Raw genomic sequence first — 20,230 nt, 5'->3', positions numbered from 1 at the left:
TGCATTCAGAGCAGGCAGCTCGGTGTGCAGCTGCAGTGGGAGCTGCAGGCTGAGCTCTGGGGGCCGTGAACTGCCAACCCTTTGGGCCCGGGGACCTGTGGCCCAGCCACGAGACCAGACACTTGGAGACACAGCAGGAGCTGAGGACCACCATACTTCTGTGGGGAGAGACCGTGAGGGTATAAAAGCTCTTGTAGGCCAGGGGGTCCTTTGTTCAGGGTCCCTTCTCACAGGCACCGGCTTGAGTTGTTATTTTGTTATTTAGCTATTGCACCAAGATTAAATTATTTTAAGGATCTGGACATCTGAGACTCTCCTGTGCGACCCCTGGGGTTAAGCTGGTAAGGAAACCTGATCTGACCGTGTGGGTGTGGGGTGTGTAGCTGCAAAGGGGCTTCAGTCCCAGCTCAGGTGGTGTGAGTGTGACTGCCAGAGTGGCTCTTGGATGGTTGGACAGGGAAGTTTCCTTAACAGAAAGCTCCTGCAAACCACCCATTTTCAAAACTTTTGAGTTCTTGATACAAAACCTCGAAGATCATGAACCTTCTGGAGAGCAATTTCCAGTTCTGGTGGACTTTTCTTTACATGTGCTGTCAGTATTGATAGGCAGTATCTGAAAAAAAAGGGAAGTAGTGAATGAAAAAGTGAGAAGGCAAACACTGCTTATTCCTTTTTTAACACGGTTTTTGCAAGTTCTAATTTATGTTTTAGTAAAAAAAAAAAAAAGAAACTTCTCAGACCTTTCTAAAGGAAGGTAGGAAACATGGGAAAAGAACAGAATATATCAGAAAGGTTTTTCTACTCAGCATGACTCCTCAAACATGTCACAAAGCTGGAGGTTTGTTTTGAGTACAATGAACTTCCTTACCATGCCAGCCAGCATAAGGAAGAGAACACATGTCTCTCTGAAAGTTCAGATAGATGGACAGTTTTCAAAAGGAAATTTGGCATGAAAATAGCCTATTTTATAAAATGAAAGCTTTGTAGGATGTTATTTTTACTTCGATACATTTCAGAGTTACTATTTCAAAACAGCTTTCCAGCTAAGGACATGCTTTGTTTTCTGAAACAGTTTGCTGAAAAGTGTCTAAATTCTCAGGGCTCAGCAGCAACTCACCACCTGTTGCTCCTCTATCCACTGTTTAATATGTAAGCTGCCCATAGTTTAACACCGTTTCACTAAACGCTGTTATTATCCCATTTCCCCACCTTTTATCCTTGTCTGGTGTTGATTCATCCAAGGAGGATGGCTACCAAAAAGCTAATAATTCAGAAATATGCAGCTGATGATTTACAAAACAATTCAGTCTCAAATGAAACAGATGAGATCTCTGCAAAAGGCCAGCTGCTTCAAACAGTCAGCAACCCACTGATATGGGAATCTTGCTCATGTCTCTCCACCCCCATACCACACTGATCCTAAACAGATTGTACTTCTTGAACCCTTATAAGCATCCTGCATCTATTATTTTAATTCTGGTAGTAAAATGCTGTTTTGCTATGTGTGGAATTATCAGATGTTGTGGTTTCCAGGACAGCATCCTCAGCAGAAGGAAGGTATGGTATACCTAAGTTTTGTGGAGCACAAGCTCATCTCAGAGAACCTGAAGCAAAATAACTGATGTCAAAGACAGCTTTGCTTTCTGCCAGTGACTTACTAGAAATCTCCCTAATGGTTCCCTTCACCTACAAGAAGAAAGCGCTCACTTTTGAGGGTCAATGTGTTCCATGGCAACTCTCAACACATCACATATGAGGTTAACTTTCTTCTGATCAGAATGCTGGCGTGGTTGGGTATTACTGCTACCATTCACAGATGGGTACATGCTCTTTGTAAAATCTTCTTCTCTAAATAAAAACAGATGACATGAATAACAGCAGTGTCCATCAGACAACCCAGAACAAAGACAATAACATTAAGAAACACAAATGCATGTAGAAAATTACGACTCAATAAGATAGCTGTCATGCTGTACTGACACACAGCCTGCCACTCTACCAGAAAGCTCTCCAAAATCTCTTATCAGTCCCAATTGATTGTCAGCCAAGAGAGGCATTAAAAAAACCCAACAAATGGTCAGAACAACTACTTCAGTTGCACAAAAAAACCCCAAGCAGTAAACAAGATTTACAAGATACAACTGTCTGCAACTAAATCCAGTATGGATTTGTCCACTGAGCACTTTTGAAAAATAAGACATTTGCTATTATTTCTGGTCAGGTCAAAACTGAAAATAAAATAGAACAGCAATGTGATAGCTCCAGCTCCTAAACAATTACTTACTTCAGCAAGCTTCAGAAGTCCTGAAGCTACCAATGCCTTAGAGTGTCATCACTCAACCTTAAGAAAGAAGTCAGGGGACCTGATTTGGAAATCCAAGCAAGTATCTTGGCCTCAGGCTCTAGATAAGCAGTGCCATCTTGCTCCTCTTTATGTGGGAACAAAACTTTCTGTTCTCATTTACTGCTGGACAGCAAACCAGAAGACAAGTCAAAGCAGTCGGACAATGTATTAACTCCTTGCTGCAAAAATCTAATGGCTGCCTGCAAGCTGGAATTCCCAACAAGACACACTGTCTCTGAAACTCAGGCCATTATGACTCAACATGCCAGATTTCTGACTCCGTGCACCCACATTGAAGACCTGCCAATATTTTGACAAAATTATGTACCACCACTGACTACATGCACGTTCCATTTGCAGAATTATACTCACTTCAGTTCTGTGAAAAATAAGTTGATATAGTTCACAGAATCTATTTGCCTGATAAAGGTTTCTGTGTTTTCCAGAAATACCTGAAATGAACAAGAGTATTACCACTGTTACTCTGAATATTCTTGGTACATTAAGTACAAGAAAAAATTCAGAGACTTTCTCTGAAAGTACAGGGTGAAGGAAATGCTAAATCTAATCTGCCTGCATGATGATGTCGCAGTGCAGAGCAGTGCAGGGCAGCCACCTCTCCTGAAAGCACCACCTGCTCTTTTGAACCCAGTGTTCAACAGTGGTGGATTCTAGGGTAGATTAGCATGCCAAACACCACAATAGAACTGGGCATACTTGCCTTGGGATTGTGGTCATAGAGAAGATTAAGGTTGATTCGCAGCTTCCTCATACACTGAAAAGCTTCCCTGAACATAAGCCTAGAGGAATGAGTCAAGTTGGACAGTTTACATAGTGGATAAGATGAAATATCCGCAAATAAAGGCAACTGACTAGAGCTAAGCGCAAAACCAGAGGGAAGAGAACAGCCCATGCTATAAGCTGTGTAGATTGCCTTCCTGAAAAAATGTGCAAAGTCAGCACTGTTCATTGCCAGCCCTTGCACTGGGACACACCAGCGTGCCAGGTCGATGAAGCAGTATGTAACTTGCATTATTTTCTCCTCATAAAAAGAGAGTGCTACATTTTAACCTAATGGACCAACTTCTGTTTCAGAAAATTTCAATGTAAGTGAATTAAGTAAAAAATGGAAAACAGCCAGCTTCATCATGAAGTGATTGAGAAGTCTGGAGAATGAAGCAGATGATTTCTCCCACCCACACAATCTTTGCACATGTAATAAACCCTTCAGTGGTGAAGTGAGAAGGACCTGGCACTGCTGAAAGATGGACTTCTAGCTGGTAGCCCCAGAAACAGTTTTGTTCCTTCTAATAAGGTCAATTCCCCTGAGTTTAGCCTCCCTCTCTTTTCCAGGTCAGTCAGCCTCCAACAGCTCAGACCAGGGGAGAGAAGACCCAAATACACCAGTGCCATTTACCTGTCTAGCCACTTCCGAATTTGGGCAAGAACCAGAGCTCGGTGGTGAACAGTCTCCAGATTTCCTCTTGGCATCTATAACACAAGATTCACACAGTTACTTATTTGTAGTTATTCTGCCTACAATGTAGGCAAAGTGAGGACTTGCCAGTTTTCTAGGCCTGTCTGCTACTTGCAGGTGCATGGGCCTGTTTGTGCACTTCAAAGGACATGCAATTTCAGTGACCGTGGAAAAATATCTGAGAATTCTTCTCAGTTCAGAAACATTCCTTCGTCAGGAGGCTAGACTCCTCTCAATCAGGCAAGACTCAGAGCAATCTGATCAGGTTATTCAGGTTAGCCCTGCTCCAGGGAGGATGTCGGGCTCCACATTTCCAGTAGTGCCTCTCAAATGACATCTTTCTCCATTCTGTAAATCTCTGCTGGTTCTGAAGAGTGAGCTCAGCACTTCAGACAAACTTAGTGCCAAGGCTAATGAAGGGCTGCTAGCAAGTCCTAGGAAGTGAGTCTGAGATTCATGGTGAGAAGCCACAATATGCAGCACTACACTACCTTAGCCATTAAGAATTTGCATCGTCCTTCCCAGTTCTGTTCACACCCAGCTGCCTGTGCTGCAGCACTACAGGGCTGTTTGCATGATGGCCAGGTGCTGCCCACTGAGACGGCCCCCTACACACCCTGACAGCAGAGCTCAGCAGACACGGGCAGAGCACTGACCTGCAGCACAACCTTTGTGTCCTGGGGAACAACGGTGACGATGCGTGACCCTCGCTCCACCTTGCGCAGGGTCTCACTGTTGGGTGCAGCAGCACTGCTCAGGCCAGCCTGAAGGGCTAAGACAACATATTTATCAGCACAGGGCACGCTGCAGCACAGTGCCCCAGTAAGGCCCTGCTGTGTAGCTCTACGAGTTTGTACTGGACCAACTGAGTCAACAATACACCAGTGATCTCCAACAATTCCTGACAGGATGAGAACCTCTCAGTGCCAATCCCTGCTGTTCCTGTACACAAAGCAGAGCTATGTCCTCTATACAAGAGGATCACAAAGCTCAACAGAGCAGAGGAGAGAAGCACAGAAAGGTGTAAAGCACTATTACGTTGTCATCCTGCCTTTACCAAGGTCATCATACTTCTCAGAGCCAGATACCACCAAAAACTCTTTCTACAGTAATCCCTTCTCTACCACACCCCCACAAATAGCACACAGACTGTTCTTTTTTCGGACATGGAGGGGAGGGAGTGAATTCAGGGCTAAGCTTTTGAAAATAGTGAAGGGACAACAACTACAGGACAAATACTGCTCCTTGTGAGAAGCATGTGATATATAAAGTCAGTTCACTGCATTTCTTGCTCTCTGATAGATTTCTCAAAGCAGCTCTCTTACTCTCGTCTCTTAAGCAGTTCCTTTGAGGGACCCAAATACAGCAGGTTTGGATGTGAAAAATGGGGACATCTTGTCTTCCTAGACAATGGCCATGAGCTACCAGCAGCAGGCAAACAGTGCTGACATTTACCTTTCACGGATAAGTTCTTTAAGCAGAAGCACTGACAGGTGTGGGAGCTGGTTGTCACCAACAAAAACTCATTGTACGTTGTGAATGAGGTGATGTTGGAAGCAACCTGTAGAAAAATGAAGTTTATAATTGTATAGACCAGAACAGGAAAGCTGCCTTTGGCAGAAGAAAAGAGGATGCAACAAGGGACAAAAACTTTGGTACCTCAACATTATTAACAAAAAAACGGCATCGATCTGTGAGGCCCAGGATCACCTCCTGTAATAAAAAGGATGAAAACTATGAACTATCAGCATCACAACCTCCAGTATTTTACAACACTGACAAGCACTGGATTGAAGTACCTTACAATAAGGTAACAAGTACCTCATGTGAATTACTTACAGAAGCTGCACAGGAATTCATGCAACCTCTATTCCAGTAGGGCTCAAAGTTAAACATCTTTAAAAAGTGTTGGCTGAAAATTCGCCTACCCTGCAACTGCACAGTCATAAAACAGAAGCAGAAACCACACCGGATATTTAGGTTTTTCTATTCAGCATCACTTTGGTGCAAAATACCAGAGGAAACGCAGCAGAGTATAGAAAAGCAGCTTCATACAGCATTCACCGGGATGCACACTGAACAAAAGAAACCCTGAAACTATCAGCAAAACAGCCATTCACTCTTAAAGCTGTTGCAGCTATCAAGAAACCATCAGCAATAGGAAACACCAGCAGTAGGAGATCTGAGTAACTCAGTGCAGCCATATTTGCTAATAGGTTAAGTTGGTATAAAACAGAACAAAATACTCCTTTCAAACAGAGCATGGCAGCGACTGCTGGAAATTTTCCATCTGAAATTTCTTGCTCTTCAATGACATTATTCGTTATAGTAATAGATTGGGGTGATTGGGTGTTAACTGCAATCCATCAGAAATGCTTTGGAAGGCAAGGAAAGATATGCTCTCAGGTCTGCACAGGGCCTTATGAGAAACGCCTTAAAGAAGTATCACTGGACCCTGTGCAGAGGATCACGGTGCACTTTTGACACAGAGAACAACTGAGTCAGGAATTTAATCTGCTCACAGTCTCACTTACTTCATCACTGATCCTTGTGATAGAAGTCTGAACACAAGGGTAGGGGAACTGAACAGCAGAGCCACTGCTCGTCCGCCAGGGCTCAAGGACTGGAGTAGAAGCCTCTGAGAAGAAAAGAAGATTGAATTGTTTTCCAGCCAATCAAAAATTCAGACATGAAAACCACATGGCACAAGAAAATCAGAGTTGGGAATAAGCTACACTATCTGACAGAGGGTAGGAATGCTGAGACGGAAGTTCAGGCTCAGGAGACAAGAAAGCATTAACTTCTGGGGCTCAGTAGCACCTTTATTCCACCATGGAATGAGAGAGAAGTACCAAGGATGTGGCAGCCAGTCAGCACTGAACTTTGTGTGTGTGCATATATATATGTGTGTGTGTAAATATAAATATATAAACACATACACACATACATAAATACATATACAAATACATACATACATTTAAAAAGTTAACAATGTTAATTGCTTTCTCACACAAATCACTCATTTCACCCCATTTCTGGGAGCAGAGAGAGCATGAAAGGCAGCACCAACTACCCAACAAGAGTCAGTCAAGCCCCTGCAAGTCAAATCATCTCACTAAACCTTTTAAGAAATCTGTAATAACTACAACTAAGACCAGGTACTTTAACAGGGCCCAGCTTACCCCACAGGTATTTTAGGATCTGTCTATCAGCCAGCTGCAGAGCTACAGTTTTGGTCACTGGGCTGCAGTACAGGCTGATCACTTCTCCATCTACAGGCGTAGACAACCTGAAGCAAGACAGAGGAAAACACAGAATATCAGTTACAAGAGATACACTTAAAACCTATACCCCACCTTTCTTGTGGCCAGACGGACAGATACTTTGTTCAAGTAAGGATCTTCTGCAGTCTTTTCACACCTGTGCCAGCTGACATGGGTACCACAGAGCACCAGCAACTCCAGCCAACAGGCATTTGCCTAACTGTGCTGGATACTGTCTGCATGCCTGCAGCATTCCGAAACCCACACCTCTTTTGTTCTGTTCTACAGTTCATATGTAAATCAGCCTGTCTTCGCTGTGTGAGTGCTGCAGAAAGCAACTCTCCAGATCTCTGTGAAGCCTATTTCTGTACCCCAAGTGGCTTTTTTTTTTGTGATCTGTTTTAATTCAACTGGCCCCACAAAACCAGCAGGTGAGGAGGAGAAAAGCAGTTACAAGGGCTACTAGTCCCCTTCTGGACCTTGATAATGGTGGGAATTCAGTGTCACGTCCCATCCTCCTGCCCTGAGGGCCTGGAATTCAAGGGAACAAAGCTATCCTGTACTGACACAGGCATGTTAGCATGCACACTGCTGTTGGGCTGGGTGTAGGCATTAGGACTACACCCAAGTGCTGACTAGTAGGCAGTTTAATGAGCTGTTTGGTTCTCCTGCAGGAAGGGAGTCAAATTCCCCAACCTCCAGGCTGCAGTCTAATAAGAGGCTGTCCAGAGGTGTTCTCAGACTTCAGCCACAGCTGACAGATCTCTAGTACCGTAAATTCAGGCACTGTTCCTCAGCTCCAGCCACGTGAGGCACTGCAGTCAGATGGTGAAGGACAGACTGAGCAGCGTGATGACCTTGACCAACCACCAGGAAGCTGCCATCTGGCAGCCAGGTGAGAAATCGGAGCCCCAGGGGATCCATCACTTCACCGTTTTCACGGCCCACATCAACCCTGTCACAAAATAAGAGAGACTGGGAAGCAAACGGAACTTGATTTCAGTAAGCCACCTCACTGGAGAGGCAAAGGTCTTCCTAGGCACAGCCAGCCTGGCTGCTCAGACATGCAGCGTGGCTGGGAAGGCTCCAGTGCAGAAACACAGACACCCAAAGCATGAATCCTGCCACAGGCTGGGCTGGAGGTAAAGGATGAGAACTAGGAAGCTCCTTTTGCTTTCCCTAGGTAGTACTGCTTCCATGCCAACTGCCTCAAGGAACAAATGAAGAGCAGAGTGAGATTTTTAACCTTGTCACTGTCTGCCATGCAAGCAACTCAGTTGTTCAGTGTGCCACGATCATGGGCCTGGACACTGTGCTCCAACTCCCAGAGACCAAGTGCAGCACTGGGCACAGGAAAGGCTATCTCAGGACTGGCACTGAGAGTCACTGCTTCCACCAGACAGGGACCTCAGTCAAGGGCACTTCTCAGCACTAGTTGCAGCCACAGTGTCAACAAAATGAAACCATGTTATCTGACAACCTCTTAAAAATCTTGAGACAAGTGCTCAGAGCTGTGACCTTTAAAGCACCCAGGTAGGCACAACAGTCTTCTCGACACTACAGCTGTATTAGTTCTACATTACCTGTAGGTTTTATCCAGGTATGGTGTTTCCACAGCTGCTTTAAATCCATTTCCACCCACAGCTCCTAACTTGACAGTAGGGTCATTCACTGTACTCTGTCCTAGCAAACACAAAGCAGAACAAAGCAGAGTTTAGAGATCCTCTCAAGAGAGCCCCTTCCAGCTTCAATCTTATCAAAAGTAGATCAAACTACATCAAACTATTAAAAAAGTCAGACAACTCCATTCCTACTTGTACAGCCAACACATAGTTCTAATTAACACTCACTCTGGAGCAGACAGTTACCTTGGGAGGTTACAGTACAAAACAGAGACAGCAGTAACAGCCTGTATCCTCACAGCACACTGTATGTAGGACTGCTTTGGGAAGATTCTCAGACATCTCCAGTGCCAATCAGCAACATGCCATCAGAACAGATTACACAAGATACCGTGTGCTGCACTCAAGCTGAAGCTAGTCAGGGGGATATTACCAGCAAACAAGTATTGAACACTGTCTTCTCACAAAGTCAATGCACCACCAAAATGCTTCTTTGTCACCCAAACTACCGGACATAGAATCATAGAATCGATTGGGTTGGAAAAGACCTCCGAGATCATCGAGTCCAACCCTTGGTCCAAATCCAGTCCATTTACTAGATCATGGCACTCAGTGCCACGTCCAATCTGCGTTTAAAAATCTCCAGGGATGGTGAATCCACCACCTCTCTGGGCAGCCCATTCCAATGCCTGATTACTCTCTCTGTAAAAAACTTTCTCCTGATATCCAACTTAAATTTCCCCTGGCGGAGCTTAAGCCCGTGCCCCCTTGTCCTATTGCTGAGTGCCTGAGAGAAGAGACCAACCCCCACCTGGCTAGAACCAATGAGAGCAGAGCTTGAACCCACAAATAAACCAAACATGTCTCGTTCCTAACTATTAAAGGTTTGACTGGCTACCACCCTACTAGTCCCTCAGGAACACAGGCTTTCTTTCAACAAGGTTGTGCAACATGCTCTCACCATATCTGTACACAGAGATTCTGTTATCAGCATCCAGGACAGCCATGTCCCCACTATGTTTGGGATCTGTGTGAAATGCAACCTGATTAACTGCCTGTTGGAGCTGGAGCTCATAGGTACACATGGGTGGAGGCACCACAGCATGCTGGAACACTGTGACAAGCACTTTATCTGTGGAAAAAAAAAGAGAAGAAAATCCAGGCTGCATCCCACTCCAAATGTTAGTGAGGCTCTTGTTGGGTTCTTTACTGGTAGTAGGAATAATGTTACAGGAAAATATTTGCTGTGCAGTTAACTGCACAGTTAACTGCACAGTTAACTAAGTTAACTCTTAGCAGTTAACTTCACTGACCCACCTCTGAGGCTTCCACCAATTACACGGACCCCCTCAGTAACAGCTTTATAGAAACAACAGTAAAAGAACCATAATCCCATCCAGCCTGCATACAAAAGGCTACACCACCTCTTCTAACTCTAGAGCTGCAAAGCTGTCCCACTGCTTACCTCCATCTATGACAGCCACATTTGCCACATGTTGACCGTTCTCCCCCGTCCCATGGTCTGTGGCCCAATGCCAGTCATAGGAGAGGTAATGCCAGCCCTGGCAGAGTATATGCAGTCTATACAGGTTCTCTCGGTCCCATAGCAGTGACACCAACCGATCTTCCTCCAAGCTACCAAAATGCAGGCTTTGCTTCAGGTACCAGTGATAGTTTCCTGTGGTCCACAGCTGAACTGTAAGAAAAACAAACGGTTACTACAGACTAGTACTCCAGCTCAAACTCTTCCTCCCCACCACCACTGCTCTTCTAGGGGTGGGTTACGTGCAATGAAAATAACAGTTCTGGCCTTCAGTCCATGAGCTGTGTCACAAACACCCAGCACAAGAAAGCTTAACAACAGACTTTGTGCAGAAGAGTCAATCTCAGAATTCATTGACCTACCTTGTGAGAAGGTACCCTTGTTCCATGAAGGGTTCACACCTTTAGCATTCCATTCATACCATTTCCAGTTGCAGCAGCCTGGAAGATGCTTTGAGCTCAGGCTGAACTATCAGTTCTTCCTGACCAACTATGCTGGTTTTGGCTGGGGTAGATAAATACCCACTGCTGACCACATTTGCAGGCAACTGTAAGAGCCAGAGCTGCACATAGTGCTCTCACCATAACTGTTTGGGCTGGAGTTTTCCATCTTCAGGTCTTCCAGCCAGACAGCCAGGATTGTGGAATCCGCATTCCAAAGCAGTTCATTAACCTGCAGACACAAACATGGCTCTTACTGATATTGTTGCTCCCAACTTGTTTGCAAGACCAGGAGTTGTTCTTTATCTTCAATAATGTAAGGTGCACGGGCTAACAGACAAACACAGCCCTCCTGTATTGCAAAGCTCCTGATAGCTGGAGCAAGACATCCTGAGAACCCCACAGCTGAAGAGGTCACAGACAGGACAGCAGTGTTCTCTTTGCTTTCCTTGGCACTAAGGAAGCATCTGCCAAAAGGCCTCTCAAAATCCAAAGGAGAAGCTTAAGTAACATCCTAGCAGTAGCTTCTCACTTCTCTTACTTGGGACTCTTGCAATGGCTGGCATGCTGAATAGCACTTATGAATCATTTGCCTGACAGAAAGCATACAGGGCCCAGCAGCACCCCAGTGCTACAATCACCATGTACTACATGTCTCTCTACTGTGTGCTCACAGAGGGCATTGCATCTTCTCCATGGGCTTCTTCACTGTTATCTTTTCAGATCACTTCTTCCATTAGGACAGGCACTAAGTGTTAAGTTAAAAACTTCCTCCTAGTATCTGCAAAAGATCTAGTCCTCCTCTCCACCACACTCTCATCAAAGAAGGCCAGACACAGAACTTACTTTGACTTGCCCTTTCTGGAATGGGAGGGTGAATTCGCCATGAAGAAGTCCATTTTTCTCCAAAAAAACCACATCCTGTCTGTTGGGTTTTTCTTGTGTAGATGCTATCAGGTTTCCAGAAGGCCTTAAAAAAGAGCCAAATGAAGAGTCATTGCTCACACAGTCACTAGCTGTCATTTTAACACCAATCGTTTCACATTTTCTCCAGCAACACGAAGAAAAGGGCAGCAGAGGATGTGTTTTCCTCAGCACTGTGCAGACAAAGTCATAGGTCCAGCAGAGACATTTTCCTGAGCTCGTGGCATCTGCAGGGGAGCAAGTAAATGCCAGCACTGGCAATGGGACCTGTAATACTCCTATTTATACAGTTGAGTCCCAACCCACTATGCAGACAATCTAGCCCTTCTTCCCACATGTAGCACAGGTATCAGACTTTTCAAGGTTTAAGGCGCCACTCTTTCTCATGCTGAATCACAAAGTGGCTTTCTTCAAGTTTTGGGAAAAATCAACAAACACAGAAGAAATTAAATTGATGCTGATCAAAGACGGTGACCAGGGAATAAAAAGCAACACTGCTACCACCATGCAGACTGCTTTATTACTCACTTCCAGGACAGTGCTTGTTGTAATCCTGAGATAGGCTCACTTGTTGACTGCAGCACAAGCTCTCTGGTCCACACCCTGACCTTCCGAGCACCTACAGGTTGAGAGCGCAATGAGACAAAGCTCTAGGAAAACACCTGATTTTATGAGGGCAGAAGAGCAAATTTTGATGCATGTATAAAAAGGAGATTTCTCCTGTACACCTTGAGGGCTAAGAATTCTGTCTCAGGCAGTTCTCCCATTGTGACTGAGTGACTAAAGGAACCGAGTTAGGAATTGCAGTCTGATTTAGTTCAGTCATACTAGTTTCCTCCTCCAGCTTTCACCATGGAAATGTTAAAATCTTTGTGTACATTCAAGATCCTCCCAATCTGAAGTACTGAAGGTAAAAGCCCAAACTTGTGGAAGAGCAGTGCAGTTCAATATGTTGACCAGTATATTTAAGCTTTCAAAAAGTAGCATTTATCATGGAAGATATCAGTTACAGTCTTACAACAAATGCATATGCTCATCACCTCTTTGGCTTCAGGGCTAAAAAAAGGGAAAAGTATTTACCAGCATTTAAAAAAACAGTGTGCAATGCTAAACTGCTGGTATGAGGGACAGTGGATATACCACCCCAAACATGTTCACCCATTTGGCACTGAGAGCCTATCAGATATTGCTTAAAGCTTGAGCAGTAATTTAACACTGGTGAAAAAAGCAGTTCAGATAGTATCTACGCAGTGGTACCCTCTCCTGGTATCTCAAGGAACTGAAAAGCAAACTGCAAAGAAAGTGTTCAAAACATCATGTCTATAAAAGCCCTCTGAGAACCTCAGAACAGAGAAAAGAGCAATTAACTAGCTCAGCTCACCCTTGCTTTAAGTGGTCAAGAGATCACAAACACCAGCCAGTTCTTGCCTTGTCTAGATTCTGCTTAAGAAGCCCCTTACACATGTTGGTATTCCAAAGAAGTCTGGTCCCATACCTGTCTCTGGACAGACAGCACTCACTGCAACAAACTGCCCGTCTCCTCTCCATGTCACCCGAGGCCTGCCATCATCCCAGGCTGAGGTTGGCAACACTTCCTGAAGTCACACAAAGAAAATTGCATCAAAACTTTGGAAGGCAAATACTGTCTTTGTCTAAACAGACTGCTCTTTGAAGAGCCTTGGCATGGAATCAATCTGTTAAAAGTGTCAAAGCTACAAAGTTAAAAATTCATTATTTAGAATGTTATTTCAGGAAATACTAGAATCAAAACTGAAGTAATTCAATCTGCTTTTCCTGCAAGTGCATATGACAGTTTCTTCACATGATCACACACTATCCTTCCCCTCCACAAGGGTCTTTACTTATAGACCACCTGAGCATAAGCTGGACACAAGGGTGAATTGAGATTTGTTCATTACTGATGCTGTTCATTACATATTTGTTCATTACTGTCACAACCCCTTGGAAAGAGAAAGGCATGCCATCCAGGCAATCTGTAAGGCAGATAGAAGCTGGGGTGAGAAGTAGTGATCTTTAAGGCAAACGGGCTCTTCATGGAACACAGGAAAAAAGAAATTTCAACAGAATACACATAAAGAGGCAGCTATTCAGAAGCTTTAACTTTGTCAAACTAGGCATATTTTCCTTTGTCCAGACAAGCTTTGTTCTGTCTGTCCCAACAGTAAAGCTGGAACAGGCCATGTTTCATGTCTGCACTGTAGCCTGCAAGCTTTCAGCAGTACCGATTTAACTGAACGATTTTAATTCTGGAACTTAAGCACAAAAAGAAAAATACGTTTTTAGCTGCCTGACTTTTCACAAAACAAAAAGTAGAGAAAACAAGACTCAAACACGGAAGCGTCAGACAAAGGAGCACAGAGCTAAAATGTGAAGGAGCTGCCTTACAGGTGATGCTCAGGTAGCCCAAATCCTTCTCTGGTCTTCTGGGAGTTCAATCTACTGTTATTTCTGCTGCTTTCAGCCACACTGCATGCTATTTCTCTTGCTCGTCCAAAAACTTCAGCATACAGCACACATTCAGCAAAACTGATCATGCTGATTTAAGGCAGGGTTTACCCCTGCAAGCACTAGAGCTTGTAAATCTTCTTGCTTTAAGCTCTATACGAAAAGTATTAAGTACTCCCAGCTGCTTTCTTGATTTAGGAGGAGGATAAAAAGGCAAGATTTCAGATAACACAGAAATAGAAAGCAGTCTATGAAGAGAACTACCAGAAAGGTGTTGGGAAACTGGCACCCCAGGAATAACAGAAACTCTCATTATCCATGTTCTCCCAGGGACAGCATGGGCTTGACACAAAAAAACCCAGCATCATACCATCTGTTTGCGATGTGCTGCCTGTTTCCCTTCTGATCCATGGAACTGTGTCTCCTTTTTTCCCCAACCAAGAGCAACAAACTTTCCTGAAGAAGAAGTAATCATTTTAGTGGAAGATTTACAGCACTATTGTACACTATACACACAACCACAACTTCAAGCCACACACACCTTCCCTCCAAATTTTATTCTAAAATCTTGCAGGAAAGTTACATAGCCCAGAAAGTCCTTTAGTACATAGAACTTACTTGAATTTATGCTGACAACTAAAAGTATTGACTTTCTTCTTCAGCTGTCCAGCAGCATTACAGGCTAAAATGTCTCCTGGCACCCATAAATGCTCAGCTTCATTTCCTTACATGCTTACAACATACCAATGACATCAGTTACGGCAACTTCATTTCAGTGCACCTCTTACCTTCCCCAAACTCATCTTGGTGGATTTGCTTCTCAGTAATTGGTTCAAAATCCCTTGTCATCATGATGAGTGTTTGCTGACCTGCAAGGCAGATGCTAAATACAGTATTGGTGCAAATGAACACTCAACATTCCCCTGTGTTGTCCTATTGTTCTGTCATGGGCCCGAGTATAGAAAATATGGTACTACAGGGAACATATCCTTCAAAGCATGAAATCTCATGACTGGAACAGAAAAACACTTTCAAATTTTTGTACTCAAAAACATGCTTCCTTGTCTAACATTAGTAAGTTCTTTTCATCTTCAAAACAAGTACCTGACACTGTGAAGTATTTTCTCTTGAGAAATGAAGGAGAAGAGCAGTCAGCATGCTGACTGGGAGCAGTCAGCATGGATTTATGAAGAGGAAATCATGCCTGACCATCCTGAGAGCCTCCTACAATTAGATGACTAGCTTGTGGATAGGGGGAGAACAGTGGATTTCATTTATCTTGACTCTAATAAGGCTTTTGATGCTGTGTCCCACAACATCATCATAGACAAACTCATTACGTATGGCATAGATAAGAGGACGCTGAAAAGCAGCTGAACTGCCAAGCTTAAAAGCTTGCTATCAGTGGCAAAAAGTGCAGCTTAAGGTCAATCACCACTGGTGACACCCCAGGTGTCCAGAGGCAATGCTTAACATCTTCCTTAATGACCTGGAGGACAGGACCCTCAGCAAGTTTGTAGATGACACAAAACTGGGAGAAGCAGCAGCTGGAGAAGCAGGTTCTGCTGCTGTCCGCAGGGACCTTGCCATGTAGGTGAGATGGGCTATCCGGAACTTCATAAAGCTCAAGAAAAAAGGCATGTCCTCCACATGGAAAATAATCATCTCAGGCACCAAGACAGACTGGGAGCCAAGTGGCTGGAGAGGCGTTTGCCAAAAATATTAACCGTGTTTCCTGGAGCACATCAACTTGAAAATGAGGTAGCAGTAGGCCCCTGCTGCACATGTGGACAACAGCATCCTGGGCTGCATTAAGAGTGCTGCTAGCAGGTTGAGGAAGGTGATCCTGCTCCTTCACTCAGTGCTGGTGAGACACATGCAGAATGCTGACCCCATTTCTGGGCTTCTCAGTACAAGACAGACAAGGACATACTGGAATGAGTCCTGCAAGCGGTCACATGTTTCCTAAGGGCTTGGAGAATCTGTCACATGAGTGGAGGCTGAGAGAAGCCAGACTGCTCTGGAGAGAGGGCTCCAGGGGAATCTCATCAGTGTGTGAATATTTAACGTGGGAAGTGGGGTACAGCAAAGAAGACACAGCCACACCGTTAGTGATGCTGAGTGACAGCACAAGAGGCAGTGGGTACAAATTAAAATAGAGAAAATTCTCTTAAACTGTAAGAAAACATTTTTTTACTCTGAGGGTGGTCACAGACAGGTTGTGGGATCTCAGACCTTGGAGATATTCAAAACCTAACTGGGAAAGGTCCCCTACAACTTGCTCTAGGTAACCTGCTTTGAGCAAGGTGGTTGGAATAGGTGATCTCCAGAGCTCCCTTTCAACCTCAAGCATTCTATGACTCTGTTTAGTCTGAGGCTAATTTCACTTTCTGAGTGAGACACACCCATATATAACTTGGGCCTGTGACACATACATTTCCTACCAAAGGCCAAGAAACATTTTTTGTTACTAATAAATCAAATGGGGATATAAAGGAGGAGTCTTCATGTTTTAGAGGCAAGATCAAATCTACTTCCTTGAAAGAGCTGAAGGACTAATAGCTCTGCTACAAAACTCAGTCTTTTGGACCTGAACAGCTTCTGCTTAGATCACCAAAGCACCTCATGGATCATGAAACGAAATCTCACATATAGGATGAGGTAAGGGTTTTTCCTGCTTTAAGTCCTAGTTCCAGTGACATAACTTTCTCTTTTTATTCTTCTCTATAAAACTTAGCTGTGTTTTATGTTTTGGCCATAATGAGTTTCACTCCCAAAGACAGGAAGCTTACAGGCTGCTATTAATACCTGTTGCAAGCAAAACAAGCTCTTGGTCAGGACTCCAGCTCATAGTACTCAGACCGCTGTCCACACTTCCAACACATTCCACCTGCAAGACCAAAATAAGATCACAGAGGGGCAGGAACATGAGTGCAGCACTATTCCAGCACAAAAGCAAACAGTCACCAAGAAGGGAAATCCCCTCCTACTTAAAAAAGTCACAAGTCTTGCTTTATGAAACAAAAGAAACTGTCTGACCAAAGATGGTTCCATAATGTTTATGTATGAGGGCCCAGATGTTTAAAGATAAACTCTTATTAAAACTGGGTATGGTAGAAAGTGTTATATTCTCAGCTTTCAGTCTTAAGTCAGCACATATAGTGTCAATACTAATACTGCCTGACAGGGCCTCTGATTACATTGGTAAAAAATTCTTTAGTCACAAAACACAGATATAATGATTCTCACCTAGAGAATTCCAACATGCAGTTAAATTCTGATCAGCCTGTGGGTGCTGAACTTGACAACTGTATATAGCTGCACCAACTTCAAAGTGTATGAAAACCGGGCCAGTTTTATTGGGCCATCATGAGCACATAACAGCAGTGGCAAAGAACTTCTGTCACGCAGTGTTATCCTGACTTGCAAAAAGCATGGAACAGAACAATAAATATATCATGGCAAGATGATGCCATTACAGGATTTGGGCTTGGGTGTCACAATCTCTTCCAGGTAAACAAAGTGAGACTGGGCACCAGTGCACAGAGTAACTATCACCCATGTAGAAAGAGTTTCACAACAAGCAGAGGAACTTTAAAGACTTCTTTCTTGCTGCACTGACTGCACCAAAAGAACACAACCTTAACATTGGAAAGTAAGGCAAAAAGCCTTGAAATAAAGAATCTGAAGTTGGACCTCTTCTCTGATGCATCTATCAGTGCAAGAAAAGTCCCATGTATCACATGCTTCGTTAATTTTTATTCCCCTATGACATGTTTTAAGTTGCAATACAGGACACCTTTTTCAGACACAGCTGATTGCATATTTAAGTTGTATTTGCAAATCAAACCCAAACAAGAATCAAAACAGGCAAGCTGCAAATAACCACAACCTTGCAGCTAACCCAGACAGATCACTGTCATCTCATGCCCACCTACACCTGCACTGTTGGCCTGCTATCATGGGCGCTGATTCAGACTTCAGAGAGTGCTGCTGAAGATAGTACAAATCTGAGACTGAGAAAGCAAGTGTCTCAGTTCCTGCCATATCTGCTCAGCTATTTCAGTTTCCCTTTAATGTTTTCTAGGGCTTTTTCATTCCAAATGTTCCAAAAATCGCAACACACTACACTTTCTCCTCTCTTCAGTTAAGTCATGTCAACATGATGTTCTGGATCGACTGATAACAAAAAGGTAGCTACACTGTGAGTTAGGAATGATTACTTTATTCTGCACCTAGTCTCAGCAAAATCCTGCTTCTGTAACACTCTCCATCAGATCCTGTGCTGCTGGGTGTTTGCTAAGAGCCCTCCGAGCAAACTTAAGAGGACTGAGGCAGTGGACAGAAAAGCCATCACTTCAATTCCAGTTCTTTTACAGTGTGTCTATTCTGTCCTTAATTCTGCTCAAGGCTCCCACAAAAATCAGCTTGTCTGCCCACAGAAGGGAGACTAACCACAGCTCAGTATGCAACAAACTTACTGCCCCTGAAGAAATTACAAGTATCATTCTTTCCTCTGAAATCCCTCAGTACCGTTGTGTCTTTTCTGCAATGTTACCTGCTTCGTGCTCAGATTGCAGAGCAGGATGTCTCCAGCTGCTGTAGCAACACACACACACTCTTGCTCTGGAAGATCTTCGATACCCACGATGTAGCCACTTCCATCCTCAGGCAAGAAACCCTCCTCAACCAAAGAAACTTCTCTTGTCGCCTTGACACAGAGGGAGCAATGACTTAGTAATTACACATCACCTCAGTGGGTTTTTTGCAGAAATGACAGACTGACATCCATGGGTGTATTTCATCCTATTGCAATTACACGAAGCATTAACAGCAAAAAAGAGTGTGTGAATGGCACCAGGAAACTTATCTTCACTTATCCACAGGAAACTGTGAAGATCCTCTTACATTAAAAGTGCTAGGCAGACAATGAGAAACTCATATAAGGAAGCAAACAATAAATGACAATACCGCAACTTTCAATCTGTCTTGCTAATCATCTTTTAACCCTTTTTTCATAACTTCCCGCATAGTGTCAACATTTAGAGGTGCATCAGTAGCTGCCTAAAGTGTCCCAGTATTATTAAGAGATGCAGACTTCAAAGACACAGCATGAAAAAGAATTTCTAAGGAAAAGCATTTGCATGTGCACTAAGGCACAGCAATCTTTGAAAATGAGATCTCTGGTAAGCCCCAAAGCTCTTCTGCCAAGTTAAGTTCAGAACCGAATGTACTGGAGGGAATTAGATGCCTCAGAGCTGCACAGTGAGAAGACAGCAACCCAGCTCTAACAACAATTCGTAACTCAGTAGCAGTATTGTACTTCAGCGATATGTTGGGGTTTTTTGCCCCCTAGAGCAGAGTTTCAAAAGCTTCCTTCTGTGCTCTTCACTACCCCTTTGCCTCCTTGGTTCTGTTTTGTGAACTGTGTCTCTGATTCCACTGCTCGCCAGGTCATGCTTAAGACTAAGCCACGTGAGTGATCCCTGTCAAAACACAGCCACGCTCTTAAGAGGCCGATTTAGTATTTTAGAGGCACGGGAGGCCTCTTCAGCCAGCAAGATGACAGTGCGGCGATCCCGCGGCACGGTGGGAGGGCGGCGAGCGGCGCAGGGCGCAGCCGGAGGGTCTGAGCGCCCCAGACACCGCCGCACCGGGAGACGGGCGAGCTCCCGGCGGACACCGCCGCGCTCCCGGAGGAACCAACGCTTTATTCCAGCTCTGCAAACAAAGCTGACCCCAACAACACGCCGGCAAGCACGAGCACTGTCCCCCGAAGCCGCAGCCCTGGCTCTCACCGAGTCCCCGCCGGGGCGCAGCTCCACGAGCCCGTACTGGGAGCCCACGAGGACCGTGCCGCGCTCGGCACCGAGGCAGAAGCACCGCGGGGTGCCCGTGGCGGCGGCGCAGCGGCGCCCGCCGGCCCGGAGCAGCCGCAGGTTCCTCATGGCGCGGGGAGGCAGCGATGGAGGCCGGGCCCTCACGGCGCCGCCATCTCCCGCAGGGCGGGCGGGCGCAGGCGCCGTGCGCGGAGGCCGCCGCTCGCAGGGCGGAGCGGGGCCTTTCCCTGCCTGCTGTGGCCCTGCGGTCTGTGCCGGGCCGGGTCGCCAGGGGTTGTGCCTCAGACAGCAAACCCAGTGCTTTGACTCCT

At 44.8% G+C, this 20,230-nt stretch overlaps 1 protein-coding gene across 1 annotated transcript in view; it reads right to left on the bottom strand.

The window, feature by feature from the left end:
• ELP1 (elongator acetyltransferase complex subunit 1) overlaps positions 1 to 20,087 on the bottom strand; it is a 31,002-nt gene extending 10,915 nt beyond the window's left edge. Inside the window, exons 1-23 of the mRNA XM_027748076.2 lie at positions 19,878 to 20,087; positions 18,638 to 18,790; positions 16,888 to 16,969; positions 14,868 to 14,948; positions 14,450 to 14,535; positions 13,109 to 13,208; positions 12,142 to 12,232; positions 11,536 to 11,659; positions 10,831 to 10,921; positions 10,172 to 10,402; positions 9,668 to 9,838; positions 8,668 to 8,767; positions 7,857 to 8,039; positions 7,004 to 7,110; positions 6,356 to 6,459; positions 5,481 to 5,534; positions 5,277 to 5,382; positions 4,478 to 4,593; positions 3,762 to 3,835; positions 3,066 to 3,144; positions 2,717 to 2,796; positions 1,708 to 1,848; positions 528 to 613 (exon numbers count right to left, since the gene is read on the bottom strand). Coding sequence (XP_027603877.2) covers positions 528 to 613; positions 1,708 to 1,848; positions 2,717 to 2,796; positions 3,066 to 3,144; positions 3,762 to 3,835; positions 4,478 to 4,593; positions 5,277 to 5,382; positions 5,481 to 5,534; positions 6,356 to 6,459; positions 7,004 to 7,110; positions 7,857 to 8,039; positions 8,668 to 8,767; positions 9,668 to 9,838; positions 10,172 to 10,402; positions 10,831 to 10,921; positions 11,536 to 11,659; positions 12,142 to 12,232; positions 13,109 to 13,208; positions 14,450 to 14,535; positions 14,868 to 14,948; positions 16,888 to 16,969; positions 18,638 to 18,790; positions 19,878 to 20,027 — 2,590 coding nt within the window. The 5' untranslated portion in view covers positions 20,028 to 20,087. The remainder of the gene's footprint in view (positions 1 to 527; positions 614 to 1,707; positions 1,849 to 2,716; positions 2,797 to 3,065; positions 3,145 to 3,761; positions 3,836 to 4,477; positions 4,594 to 5,276; positions 5,383 to 5,480; positions 5,535 to 6,355; positions 6,460 to 7,003; positions 7,111 to 7,856; positions 8,040 to 8,667; positions 8,768 to 9,667; positions 9,839 to 10,171; positions 10,403 to 10,830; positions 10,922 to 11,535; positions 11,660 to 12,141; positions 12,233 to 13,108; positions 13,209 to 14,449; positions 14,536 to 14,867; positions 14,949 to 16,887; positions 16,970 to 18,637; positions 18,791 to 19,877) is intronic.
• Positions 20,088 to 20,230: the final 143 nt, after the last annotated feature.

This window comes from Pipra filicauda, unplaced genomic scaffold, assembly GCF_003945595.2.
Source record: "Pipra filicauda isolate LSUMZ 115617 unplaced genomic scaffold, ASM394559v2 scaffold11_size5308982_pilon, whole genome shotgun sequence".
NCBI lineage: Eukaryota > Metazoa > Chordata > Aves > Passeriformes > Pipridae > Pipra > Pipra filicauda.
This window is presented reverse-complemented; position numbering and strand designations above follow the sequence as displayed.